This window comes from Octopus sinensis, linkage group LG19 (assembly GCF_006345805.1).
Source record: "Octopus sinensis linkage group LG19, ASM634580v1, whole genome shotgun sequence".
NCBI classification, from domain to species: Eukaryota; Metazoa; Mollusca; class Cephalopoda; order Octopoda; family Octopodidae; genus Octopus; species Octopus sinensis.
This window is the reverse complement of record NC_043015.1, coordinates 19,798,763-19,813,272: the sequence shown is the minus strand read 5'-3', so window position 1 is coordinate 19,813,272 and position 14,510 is coordinate 19,798,763. Positions and strand designations below refer to the sequence as shown.

At 37.6% G+C, this 14,510-nt stretch overlaps 1 protein-coding gene across 1 annotated transcript in view; it reads right to left on the bottom strand.

The window, feature by feature from the left end:
* The window catches only part of LOC115222151 (filamin-C), a 290,692-nt gene that overhangs the window by 20,083 nt on the left and 256,099 nt on the right, over positions 1–14,510 (bottom strand). Inside the window, exon 39 of the mRNA XM_036511485.1 lies at positions 3,046–3,189. Coding sequence (XP_036367378.1) covers positions 3,046–3,189 — 144 coding nt within the window. The remainder of the gene's footprint in view (positions 1–3,045; positions 3,190–14,510) is intronic.

Below are 14,510 nucleotides of genomic sequence, written 5' to 3'. Positions count from 1 at the left end.
TGTGCTGGTGGCACATAAAAAGCACCAATTGAGCGTGATCATTACCAGCGTCACCTACAGGCACTTATTCTGGTGGCACGTGAAAAACAACATTCGAGCGAAGTCGTTGTTAGTGCTGCTGGATTAGCCCTCGTGCTGGTGGCACGTAAAAGCACCCACTATACTCTTGGAGTGGTTGGTGTTAGGAAGGGCATCCAGCTGTAGAAACACTGCCAGACCAGATTGGAGCCTGGTGCAGCCATCTGGCTCGCCACTTCTCAGTCAAACTGTCTAACCAAGCATGGAAAGCAGATGTTAAACGATGATGATGATATATATATATATATATATATATATATATATATATATATATATATATATATATATTATATATATATATATAGAGAGAGAGAGAGGAGAGAGAGAGAGAGAGAGAGATCATGGTAGTGCTTCAGCATGACCGCAGCCACATAGGTGGAAAGAGTAAAGAGTATATACAAATATATAATGTCTAGAATATAACATCTAGAGGCCATCTTGAATTTTTCTCAAATCTCTCTCACTTTTCCTGATATCAGATAAAATGGTCATATCTTATACAGCCATGATTCTTTAAGTAATATGGAACTTAGACAAACTAGTATTACAATCATCATCAACATTTAATGTCTGTTTCCCAAACTGGCATGGGTTGGATGGTTTGGCAGGAACTGGTAAAGCCAGGGCCTGTACCAGATTATGTAATCTGTTTTGGCTTGGTTTCTGTGACTGGGTATCTTTCCTAACACTAACCATTTTACAGAATGTACTGTGTATTTTTTACATGCCACCATGACTGGTGCTTTACATGTGACACTAAGCACCCACACAAATGCTTTTTACATGAACAGTTTCTATAGATTTTCCATGAACCAAATTCTACCCACAAAGCATTGTTCAGTTTCATGCTATGGTAAAAGACATTTCCCAAAGTTCCATATGCTGGAATTGACCTAAAAACTATGGAATTGACCTCAAAAGAAAATGCTTAAAAGAGGCATGCAACACTGGGCTACTCATGGAGACCCCATGAAAAATCCTCAAGTGCCCTGACCACTAGGGCATGAGCCCTCTCTCTAGCTTTCTCTCTCTCAGCCTTGGAAACTCAAAAGTGTATTCTCAAAGTAGACCCGTTGACACAGATTATCTTCACCACATTGGAAGATGATCTGTGTCAGCACTTCTCTCTCAACCCTCACTTTCCTTTTCAGATGGTATCTGAAACAGTTGATGAAGGGTAGGCCAAAGTGAAAAGTATTTATCTTCAACCCTTTCAGTCTAGATCACCACACAACCTCTTTCACTACAACCATGTGACAGATAAAAATTGCCTCCCCTTTCTACTCAAAGGTAGGTGGCAGGGCAATCTTCAAGATGGAGTCAGCTGACAAGTGGACATGTTCTGTATGCGACAGCAGGTGTTCGACATAAACCCATATATCAGATATACTTGGGTACTGAACGATTGCGTGCAGAACGGTTTCATCACTAATATAATAATAATAATAATAATGAGTACACAGACCATTACCAAGCAAGAAAGTGTCTGGCATCCCAGGAGTTGCAGGGGCACTTAGAGTACTAACAACACAGTTCGAGAAATTCATCAGTGAAATTGGAATTGACATGAGGGTAAATCATGCCCCACAAAACTGCTTTATTAGGGACAGCTAGGATCTTGAGTGTTGGATATTTTCTATGAAACTTAACACCCAAGTACCAAGACTCATAATTTGTGGGAAAAAGATCCTGTGAAACCTTTGGCAACAGGTTGCTGTTTGCTCTCACAGAATTAACAGGAGCCAGTGAATTAGAGAACTCTGAGAAATGAAATATTTTATAGTAATCCCTCGACTATTGTGGGTGTTACGTTCCAAAACCCCACTGCAACAGGTGAAAATCCACGAAGTAGAAACACTACTGTGCTGTGTATTTTAAAAATTATTTTTATAATTTGTATATATTTTATTATAAATTCAAAACAACACCATTGAGAAATTGACGTAAGCTTAAATAATAAAGTGCTATATGTGAACCACGAAGTGGCAAGGGAATAATAATATTGCGTTTATGTCTGCTTTTCCTAATTGGCATGTGTTAGAAGAAACTGAGTCAGTATTTAAAACCTTTGGTATTCACATTCCTCTGCCAAATGTAATGCTTATTTATCCACATTATTTTGAATTAATCATGCATTATCTTTGAGATTTCAATGATGTGACTGTTTATTTTTAGAATGACATTGTAAGGTAGGTGTGAGAGGTTGGATCTGGCCAGTTTGAACATAAAAACAGACAGAATAGTTTGGGTTGAGTTGGGTTAGTTTAAATGCTAAAGGGTTAAAATAGGATGCCTGTCTTGATGCAGCGAGTGTTAAACTGGGTCATGTGTTGGTCATACCAGCCATGTATCTAAGTATAACTTTTGGTGGATAAGGACTGAGCCATTTGTGAGGTAACTGTCTTGGCCATGGATACAGTATACAGTACCAGTGACCGGACATATGAATCACCATCAACAGACTGGTTGTTTAGTATCTTAGCCATTTAGTCATTTTTATGTCAAAAAAGAAAAACATTTTATTCAAAGAAATCCATTTGATAAAAGAAATCCATACAAACACAGATGATTATCAAGTGTGTTAAATAAACAGTTACATATATACACATGTTAACAGATATCTATAAATTATGTTAAGTATATGCACACACACAGACATCTTAGCACACAACACAGCTGTTGATAAACTGTTTTAAACATACACACACTCACACACACACACACATATATATATATATATACAACTAATATTCAAACGCATGTTTATAAACTATGTTAGATATACGTGTACACACGAACACACACAGATGTTTATAAATTATGTTAAGTATGCATGCACGCACACACTAATGTAAACATGTCTCAAACTATGTTATGACCACATACCTGTCCACACAGACACACACACACACATTCAAAGGTATTTGCGTCCAGAAACTTGAAGATCAACATTAATTCAATTCTCACCATCAACTTCTACAAATATATCTCCTTGTTTGCCTGAAGAATCAATATAGAAAATGGCTTCTTTCCCTGATACTCCTTTACGAAGTCCTTCACCTCTAGCTGTTACCACGACATCCTCTCCTACTTCTTGTATAATCGGTGTTCCTACAAAAGAAAGGACAGCAATGAGAATAACAGCAATAATGGAATGTATTAACACACACACACACATGCACACTGATGTGATAGATAGATAGATAGATAGATAGATAGATAGATAGATAGATAGACAGTCAGACAGACAAATAGAGATAGATAAATAGACAGATAGACAATTAGACAGACAGATTGATAGATAGACAGATAAATAGACAGACAGATAGATAGATCTGTCTACCAAATCCACTCACAAGGCTTTGGTCAGCCAGAAGCTATAGTAGAAGACACTTGCCCAAGGTGCCTTGCAGTGGGACTGAACCTGGAACCATGTGGTTGGGAAGTAAGCTTCTTACCCCACAGCCATGCCTGCACCATATATATATATATATATATATATATATATATATATATATATATATATATATATATATATATATATATATATATATATATAACCGGTTTCCGTGCCAGTGGCACACAAAAGGCACCATTCGAGTGTGATCGTTGCCAGCCTCGCCTTACTGGCACTTGTGCCCTGTGCTAGTAGGGTGCTAAGAGCACCATCTGAGCGTGATCGTTGCCAGAGCGGCTAACTGGCTACCTTGCGGGCTGCATGTAGGAGGCACCATTCAAGTGGGATCGTTACCAGCATCGCCTTACTGGCACCTGTGCCGTTGGCATGTGTAAAAAAATTCAAGCACCCACTACACTCTCAGAGTGGTTGGCATTAGGAAGGGCATCCTGCTGTAGAAACTCTGCCAGATCAAGACTGGAGCCTGGTGCAGCCATCTGGTTCGCCAGCCCATGCTAGCATGGAAAGCAGACGTTAAACGACGACGACGATGATGATATGTATTGTACTTTTACAAGAAGAGAGGTGAGAGTGATTGCAATTTCAAAATTTTGTCCTGCTAGCCTCTGATGGATTCAGAGTCTGATGAAGGCTAGCTAACTGAAACTTCGAAGTTACTGTCACCTCTCTTCTTGCAAAAGCATAGAAAATATGAACTCTACAAAAAGTATTAATTTCATCGGTTTAATGTTAAATTGGTTTTATTACAACGTGACAAAGAAACAAGCATTAATGTGTGTGTGTATGTGTGTTTCTGTATTTATTTCTCAGATAGCTGAAAAAAAAAACTGGAAAAAAAAACCACTCAACACATTTGGATGGAGTTGTATTTGAAGTACTCAACATGTTATAGAGACAAAAGTCAATATATTTTTATTAAACTACTGATAATGTCTTTCACCAATACAATAACTTCAATACATTCTCATATTTCTTCAGTCAGATATCTATCTATCTATCTGCCTATCCATCTGCCTGCCTGTTCGTCTGCCTGCCTGCCTGTCTGTCTATCTATCTATCTATCTATCTATCCATCGGAATACCTGACTCGCCTGTTCAGGATGACTTTCGGGCCAGGGCCCATGGACAACTTTCAGAGATCCCTGGCCTGGCAGTGCTACCGAGAAGCGCTACCTGTTCTGGATAAGATCTACAGACACGGCTCGAGAAACTCGGGGCCGACTTGCCCGAGATGTGGCCAGAGCGATGAAACTGTTCTGCACGCACTCGTGCAGTGTCCAACAATTTCCGACCTGTGGGCTTATGTCAAATGACTGCTGTCATGTGTGGGACGAGTTGGTTTATCAGCTGAGTCTATTGTCAATATTGTCACGCCTCCTTCCTTCAAACGGGAAGGAAGAGCTATTTTCATCATCCTTGTGGCTATGGCAAAAGAATGTATCTGGTGGACACGTCTGGAAGGATTGGAGACAAACACTTTCCTCTCTGGTCAATCTCTCATCAACTTCTTCAAGTATCACTTGAAAAGGAAAATGAGAATAGAGAGGTAAGTTTTGTCTAGCGAATGTTTAAAAAAAAGATGGGTGAATGTAGCAAGGATGGCATGTATGAATGAAGAAACCACATTGAGCATAATCCTATGAACCAGGAAAAATTTAAAACAGAGGGTTACCTACTTGCAAACAAATGTGGTAACATGTAACATTATTGACCGAGGTTACTGTGGTCTTTTCCGTAGACTTTTCTTTCCATGGATAAACCTTATCTGCTTCCCACTTTACACTTTACATCATGACATTTCTGTGATCCCTATTGATCGTTTTTTTCTTTTTCTTTTTTTTCTTTCCCTTTTTTCCCTTTTTTCCCCCCTTTTACACTCCCTTTTGATCGAAAACCTACCCCACTTTTTTTTTCCTCCCCAAAAAGAAAAGCTCTACTTTGTAATCTGTCCCGTCTGTGTGCAGCCCTGTGTGGCTAATAAAGAAACATATCTATCTATCTGCCTATCTATCTATCTATCTATCTATCTATCTATCTATCTACATATCTGTCTATCTATCTATCTATCTATCTACATATCTGTCTATCTATCTATCTATATATATATCTGTCTATCTATCTATCTATCAACATATCTGTCTATCTATCAATCTATTTATCTATCTGAATCATTACATATCCTCTGCTCTCTTTTGCATTGACTCACTCATTCACTCTCCCTATCTCTCTCTCTCTCTCTCTCTCTCTCTCACACACACACCCTGCTCATATATTTTTCAATTAAAACACCATCATCATCATGTCTAGCAAAGTTGTTGTGTTCCATGTGTAGAATATAGTGTAAAATAGTTGAATACCAGAGAACACACAACATATCGCTTGACAACTGATGCTGGTGTGTTTATATCCCCATAACTTAGCAGTTAGGCAAGAGAGACTGATAGAATAAGTACTCGGCTTACAATTTGTTTGACTAAAGGTGGTGCTCCAGCATGGCCACAGTCAAATGACTGAAACAAGTAAAAGAATAAAAGAATTTAGACAAGATCTCAACAGACTGGAAATACACCACCAGAGATATCCGAGGAAAGTCATCCAGCTGACATCCAATAGCAGGACACCCAGAAAATTTTAATTAAGTATTATAACATGTGAGACTTACTGTATACCTTTACACCTACCCTATATACACACACACACACATACACACACACACACACACACACACCACACACACACTCACACAAACACACATACATATTACACACATGCAGGCACACTCATACAATGGGTTTCTTTCAGTTTCTACCTACCAAATTCATTGACATGGCTTTGCATGGCCCAGGATTATTGTAGAAGATACCTGCCATGCTGTAGGATTGAACCTGAAACCATGTGGTTGGGGAGCAAACATCTTAACACTTAAACATTTTCACCAGCAGTTTTAGCCATTTTATGACATGTAAATAGCAATGCTTGTTCAACATGTGAGTAATATGCTAAGAAAATATTCTAAAGTTTCAAAAATGTTACATATACACTCACACACACACATGTGCATATATTTACATACATGCACACACACATATACATACATATATACATATACACATTATACATTTTTAGGAGGGTGTCGGTCTGTGTATATAATATATCTGTATGTGTGTGCCTAGGTTTGGTTGAACAAAAATATTAATACGACCCCAAACATGTTTGTGTGCATTTTATTTATAATTGGCAGAAATTACAAAATAACTCAAGGATTGAAAGCTTTATACGTTGCCCTTTTATAAACACACACATACGAACAACTACATAAATAAACCATGGTGTGTACTCAATAACAAAAATTGGTGGTTTTTCTTTGCTGTGTTTATCACACAATGAGGTGTTGTGAATAGTACTAAGATGCTGCATAGGGGAGAAACCTGTTTCAAATCATAATCATTCCAGCATGAAAGAAAATGGATGTAACATTGACCAAATAGCTTTTTATTATGACGTTCAATCCTGTTTTCACAAACACAAATTGTCAATTGCTTGATCAACGGCAATATGAAAAGAAAATATTCTAAACCTAGATACATAAATGTAATATATATATAAATAGGTGTGTTGGGGTATATTAGTAGGGAAAAAGTATTTAATAATAAATGTAGAGGTGTTACCTGTTTTGAATCAAGTTTTCAGGTGACAAAAGAATGGCAGAGACAAGGGAAACTCCCAGAGTCACAGCAGAATGAATCATCAGCTTTGTTTGGATATACAAACATACACACACCTATACATTCATATTATATAGTTATACACACACACACACATACATGTATATATATATATATATATATATAAAACGGGAAGCTTTATGAAAATAAACAAAAGACGAAGGCAGGTGGAATACAAACAAACAATTGTATATATATACATACATGCATACATACACACACACATGTATGTATACATACATGCACACATATACACACACACATGTATATTATTTTACTCTTTCACTTGTTTCAGTCATTTGACTGCAACCATGCTGGAGCACCACCTTTTTAGTCGAAGAAATTGACCCCAGGACTTATTCTATTGGTCTCTTTTCCCGAACTGCTAAGTTACGGGGATGCAAACACACCAGCATCATTTGTCAAGCGATGTTTGGGGACAAATACACACACACACACACACACACACACACACACACACAAATATATATATATATATATGTACATACATACATATATATATATATATATATATACATATATACACATGCATATACGACGAGCTTCTTTCAGTTTCCAGCTACCAAATCCACTCACAAGGCTTTGGTTGGCCCGAGGCTATAGTAGAAGACACTTGACCATGGTGCCGTGCAGTGGGACTGAACCCGGAGCCATGTGGTTGGTAAGCAAGCTACTTACCACAGAGCCACTCCTGCGCCTATATATACATAGATGCACTCATATACACACACGTTCATGTATATATACATACATGAATACATATACACATACACACACACATACAGTAATCCCTCGACTATTGTGGGTGTTACATGCCAAAACCCGCCAAAATAGGGGAGAATCTGCGAAGTAGAAACAGTACTGTACTGTATATTTTTTTAATTATTTTTATTATTTGTATATATTTATTTGATTATAAATGCCAAACAACACCACACACTCGCCTCCTGAGTTTTGTTTTCCATACAGTATATGCAACTCTTTGTTTTTACTCATCGATGGTACTCTACGTATTATCTTTTAATGCATCTTAATTATGTGTTACACAGTGCAGTAGTATTGTATTACTATTTATTAATTCATTAATTTTTAGGCGTAAAAATGCTTGTTTTACCACAGATAAAAATTTACATCTAAAAAAATATAAATACCTATCGGCTGCGGAAACCCGTCGTATACTGTGGAGTCCGCAATATAAATTTACATATATTAACCAGAACAACTCACGATGTACTGCAGGCACAACAGGTAAACTGCGATATGGTGAGTGATTACTGTATATATATGTATATTACATGGGTTGGACTGTTTAACTTGGAGCTGGCTAGCAGGGAGCTGTCCAGACTCCACCTGTCTGTTGTGGGCATGGTTTCTTTGGCCGCATGCCCTTCCTAATGCCATGTTTGTCTCCCATCACCGTTTGACCACTGGTGGTATGCTTATGTCCCTGTAACATGCTTAAGCCTGGTACTAAAATAAATACCAGGCTTAAAAAATGAGTACTGGGTTAATTCATTCAACAAAAATTTCCCAAAGGTGGTGCCCCAGAATGGCCACAGTCCAATGACTGAAAAACGCTAAAGATGAAGGATATATAGACAGGGATATTGTTGAAGTGTGTTTATATAGTTAAGTATAGTTAGCATCTGTTTCCTATAATTGTGTCAGCATCTTTGTTTATTGCTATCACCTGTTTGTACCAAAACAATATGGTTGGAATTTACTTACTGAATTTATTTACTGATATGGTTGTAAATGTGTTTGGTATGTTTGTTCCCAAACAACACTTATTTTAGTGCTGTTGACACCATTGGATTGAATGGTACTGTCCAAGTGTCAAAACTATAATGATATCCACGGGGCAGCTGATGATGGAGGTATGTTGGATTGCTGGTATGACTGTTTTTGTATATGTGGAATAGTATTATAACATATCCTTTTGATATATCAGTCATTTGAAAGTCCATGCAAACTACATGATTCCATTGTACAGCACCTCAGGCAAATGTCCATTAACATTATCATATATATATATATGAGTATACGAAGGATATACACATTGGTGAGATGGTATGTCAAACAAAAATACCTTGTGGTATTTATTCCACCTGTTTTATGCTGACACTCCCTTGTTACACACACCATCAGAAATGCTGTTGCACCAGTGAGGAAGATCAATACCTCCTTGGACTGATTTCTAGACGGTTACTAGCATTTACACAATATCTGGATATATTTCATGACTGTTATATTAATTATATTAGATTTAATACAGCAAGAGACTTTCTAACCTTAACAGACAAGCACTGCTCTGTCAAAATCAAATATAGTTGTAAAAAACTTTAAGAGACACAAACTAAAAATAAGCTACATACATAAATGTTATCTCATACACTTATCACGCAGATAAATCCTGCAGCATAGAAGCTATGATTTATGAAGCAAAGGTCACCTCTGTAGAAGCCAACCTAAGAATGACATGGAAACTTTACACAAGTGTGATAGAGGGAAAATTTAAGCAAAGATTTTATAACCATACATCCTCCTTTAAGCATAAAGGGGCAACAAACACACAAAATCACCCAACACTTCAGACTACAGTTTTAAATGGAAAATCATTGAAAGATAAAAAACCTAGAAAAATGAAAGTAAAAGATATGATCTGTCCAGAGAAAAGTAAAATTCTTAAATGCCTACATAATCAAAACCTCTATTTAAATACAGGATCAGAGGTATTCAGGAAATGCAGACATTTTGAAAAGCATCTATTACAAAACTGGAAATTGCCATTTTTACCAGATTAAATGTGTTGACATCTGAAATTGCTTCACTTGAACTTTTCCCATCTTTCCTCTTTCACCTACTTTATTTTTTTCCTTCAACACCCACCCCCACCTCTGTTGACTGTTAGTTACTGTGTGATCTCCTCTACAAAAACGTATCAACCTCAGTTAAGCCTACAAAACAGATTTATACAAGAGTTATTTACTTTAACACTTTTGTTACCATATTTCTGTTGGAATATATTGCTTTTATTTCAATTAATTTTTAGAATGATGACAAACTGAATAAACCAATTTTGTCATTATTAAGGTGTAGTTAATTTATGTTCTACGTTAAACCATAAATTAACATAAAATTTTGATGGAAGGCTTTAAATTCCATCACTTTAAATCAGGAAGTGTGTAACATAGAACCCAAAGTGGTCTCAGGCAAGTTAGTTCCAAAAGCGTTAATGTAAGCAGAACCATTTATAACATTTTTCAATATTTCTCAAAATATCTTCAAACACAAATACTAAACATCATGTTAACTATCTTTGTCTTGATTTGTAAATACAGTTGCTTTTTTAAAGAGAAATTGTTCTCCTTGTTTTCATTATCACCATTTTAATGTCCACTTGTGGCAGATTTCCTATGGTCACATCTCATTCCTGTTCCTAACCCTTATCTCCGTCTGAACAAGATGATCTTTTCCCAAGACCACATATGTTTTTCCACAAAAGATTTGAAATGAACAACACAGTTCATATGATGCTGATGCTTACTTATAACTGCCATACTGTGGAAATGACAAGGAGAGGACACACATACACACAAAAAACAGACACACATACACACACACACACAAACAGATTAACAGACACATACACACACAAGGCTTCTTTCAGTTTCTTATCCCCTAAATCCACCTACCATGCTTTGGTTGGATCATAGCTATAGTAGAAGATACTTGACCAAGGTGCCATGCAGTGGGACTGAACCTGAAACGACATGTTTGGGAAGTGAACATCTTCACCACACAACCAATTCTACTAAGACACACACACACACTCATCAGGGTATGTTGGAAAAAACAAGAGGAAGAGAACTCAGTATTAAGTGTGTGTGTCTGAAAGACAGTACGTTTATGTGTGTGTGTATGTATGTGCATTTGTGTTTACGTGTGTATGTGTGTTCGTGTATGCATTGTGTGATGTGTGAGTATATTATACTTTTATTCTTTTACTTTGTTACAATTATTTGACTGTGGCCATGTTGGAGCACTCCCTTTTAATTAACCAAATCAACCTTAGAACTTATTCTTTGTAAGCCTAGTAATTATTCTATCAGTCTCCTTTGCTGAACTGCTAAGTTACAGGTATGTAAACACACCAGCATCAGTGTCAAGTGATGGTGGGGGACAAACACACACACATATATATGATGGGCTTCTTTCAGTTTCCGTTTTCCAAATCTTCTCACAAGGCTTTGGTTGGCCTGAGGCTATAGTAGAAGACACTTGCCCAAGGTGCCATGCTGTGGGACTGAACCCAGAAACATGTGGTTGAGAAGTAAGCTTCTTACCACACAGCCACTCCTGCACCTATGTGTTTGTGTGTGTATATGTTATATGCGTGAGAGTGTATGTATGTTTCCTTGTCATGACATTATTGTTGTGAACAAGTGTCACAGCCCTACAAGCAGTGTCCTTTGTCTTTAATCTTCCATGTCTAGTCAAGGGGAAATATTACTTTGCCTGGAAACAGGCGAGTGTTGTTGACAGGAAAGGTATCCAGTCATAGAGAATCTGTCCAACCTATGCAATTATGGAAAAGTGGATGGTAATATAATGATAATTTAAAACAGGATTTGAGGAATTTAGCTGCTATCTCTGGCAGGTCGATCAATTACATAGAGGCTCCCTCACTGGCTTGTGTATAAAAATTATGTTAAGTAGAAGCAGAGGTATAAAAGATGGCAGGAATTCCTCTTAGTTCTCAGCTGATCATCTCATCTTATTCTCGTAGTTTAACCCCTGCTTGATTTGATCTGGGGACCTATAATCTAAAAGCATTCTAGCTTTGACTATCTCACAAATGTTTTGGTCATAGTGTATTTAGGATTATATTGTTCAATGTGTCCTTGTTTTTTCTTTTTGTAAGATGGTAGAATGTTATTTGAAATAAATTTGACTACTATTTCTAGCAACTTCATCAACTGTATCAGGACTCACTCATTATCTTGAGCTGATTGTAAACATGGAAAAGTGCACATAACATAATGATGATGTAATACATGATTAGAAAGATATAGCTGCTATTTTTAGAAGGCTGGCTGATCACACAGACACTCCTTCTTTGACTGAGGCATACGGAAGTGTTAGGTGGAGGTGTAAGAGGCAACAGGATTCTAAAAGTATTCTAGTTATGACTTACCCATGACTTTTTCTGTTGTAGTGTGTCTAGGACAGCATTTTCTAATGTTTCTTTGCAGTCAGTAAGATGGAGAAGATTATCCAAAAAAAACGTAGATGCTATTTCTAGCAAGTAGCTCAACTGAGTAGGAATTTTTTAGGGGGCAAACCAGAGAAAGTAGAACATAAGTCAATTAAGAAAAATTTGAGAAACAATGGTATAGAGGCTCCCTTGTTATCTTGATCTGAATGTGTTAATCAGAGTGCAACCTCATGTGGTTTGTAATTAACCATTTAGCATTTAAATCGACCATATCCGGCCCAAATATGCTACCTGTTCTATATTTTAACCAGCCAGATCCGACCTGTCACACCTAACCTTTAATGCCATTACACTCTCAGAGTGGTTGGCGTTAGGAAGGGCATCTGGCTGTAGAAAACCATGCCAGATCAGACAGGAGTCTGGTGCAGCGTACCAGTGTGCCAGCCCAGTCAAACCATCCAACCCATGCCGGCCTGGACAACAGACGCTAAATGATGATTATGATGATGATGATCACATCTTCAAAATTTTGAAATTACAAAATAATCCATGATTAATTAAAAACAATTTGAATGAAAAAGTATTACATTTGACAGAATAATCTGGGTAAAATTCTAGAAACTGAATAAGGATGGAATAAATGAGGGGGAGGGGGGATAGGAATCTCCAGCACTGGTATTTAAACCAAATATTTGTCAGTCCCTTGTCAAACTTTTCATTAACCGAGATATTTTTACCTGGTTTAGTCAAAACAGACAGGTGGGTAGATTGATCAATATGAAGGTAAGTAGGTACATAGGTAGGTAGCTGGTGAAGTAGTTAGGTAAATAAAGACAGAAAAACAAAAATTAAACACTTCTTTTTTGTTATTTTTTGCTAAGTCTGAACAGATGGGGTATGGGACTAAATATCTCCTTTGCTACCATATTTCTGTTGAGATGGACAGCTTTGGTTTCAATTAATCTTGGAAATATAATGAAGAATTTAGCAAAGCAACTTTGTCATCATTAAATTATGAAATGAGAAGATAATTGACAGATCTTAAGAAAAAAAAACCTCTAATTTATAATTTTATTTCTAAAAATACAATAAATATTAGCAGTGGTGGACTGGGTCTAAAAATATTGGATACTAAGGGGGCCCACCCGCAACTACAAGGGGGCCCACCCGCAACTACAAGGGGGCCCACCCACAACTACAAGGGGACCCACCTGCAACTACAAGAAGGCCCACCTGCAACTACAAGGAGGCCCTCCCGCAACTACAAGGAGGCCCACCCACAATTACAAGGGTGCCCACCCACAACTACAAGGGGACCTACCTGCAACTACAAGGGGACCCACCCACAACTACAAGGGGGCTCACCTCCAACTACAAGGGGGCCCACCTGCAACTACAATGCCATCATTTTATAACGCAGCCAGGCTGAAATAATGCATTCTTCCAGGAGTGAATAAAAAATTATCAAACTTGAGGGGACGGGCCCCTTAGATACTAAACATGGGCCCCCATATATGGATTATAATGGCGGAGGGCCCCACTTGCCATCGGGCAAGCTGGCTCTATTGTCTGTCTTGCCATGGTTTCTACTGCTGGATACCCTTCCCTTACACCAACCACTTTACAGAATGTAGTGGGTACCTTTTTCATGGCACCAGCGCCGGTGGGGCCACCAAGTAACTTGCTAAACAAGACAAAGTCCCCTTGAATGGAGGAAGGAGTAGTATTAAGGCTTTGTGTCAGTTGATGAGAGGTTAAAAAAATAATAAAGGGACAGTGATAAGTGCCCTACTGTACAAGATATATAAGGATAACATATATCATTCCATGTTTTCATGATTTGGATGAAAATTTATTGAGGCAGATTTTCTATGGGCTGATGTTCTTCCTGTCACTAACCCTTACCTATTGCCAATACATGTTTTTGTAGAATATTTAGAAATGAATGACACTGCTTGCATGATGGTGGCACTCATTTATTACTATCATACGGTGTCAAGACAAGGGGACACACATGCACACATGGATATACACACAAAGGATTTGGTAA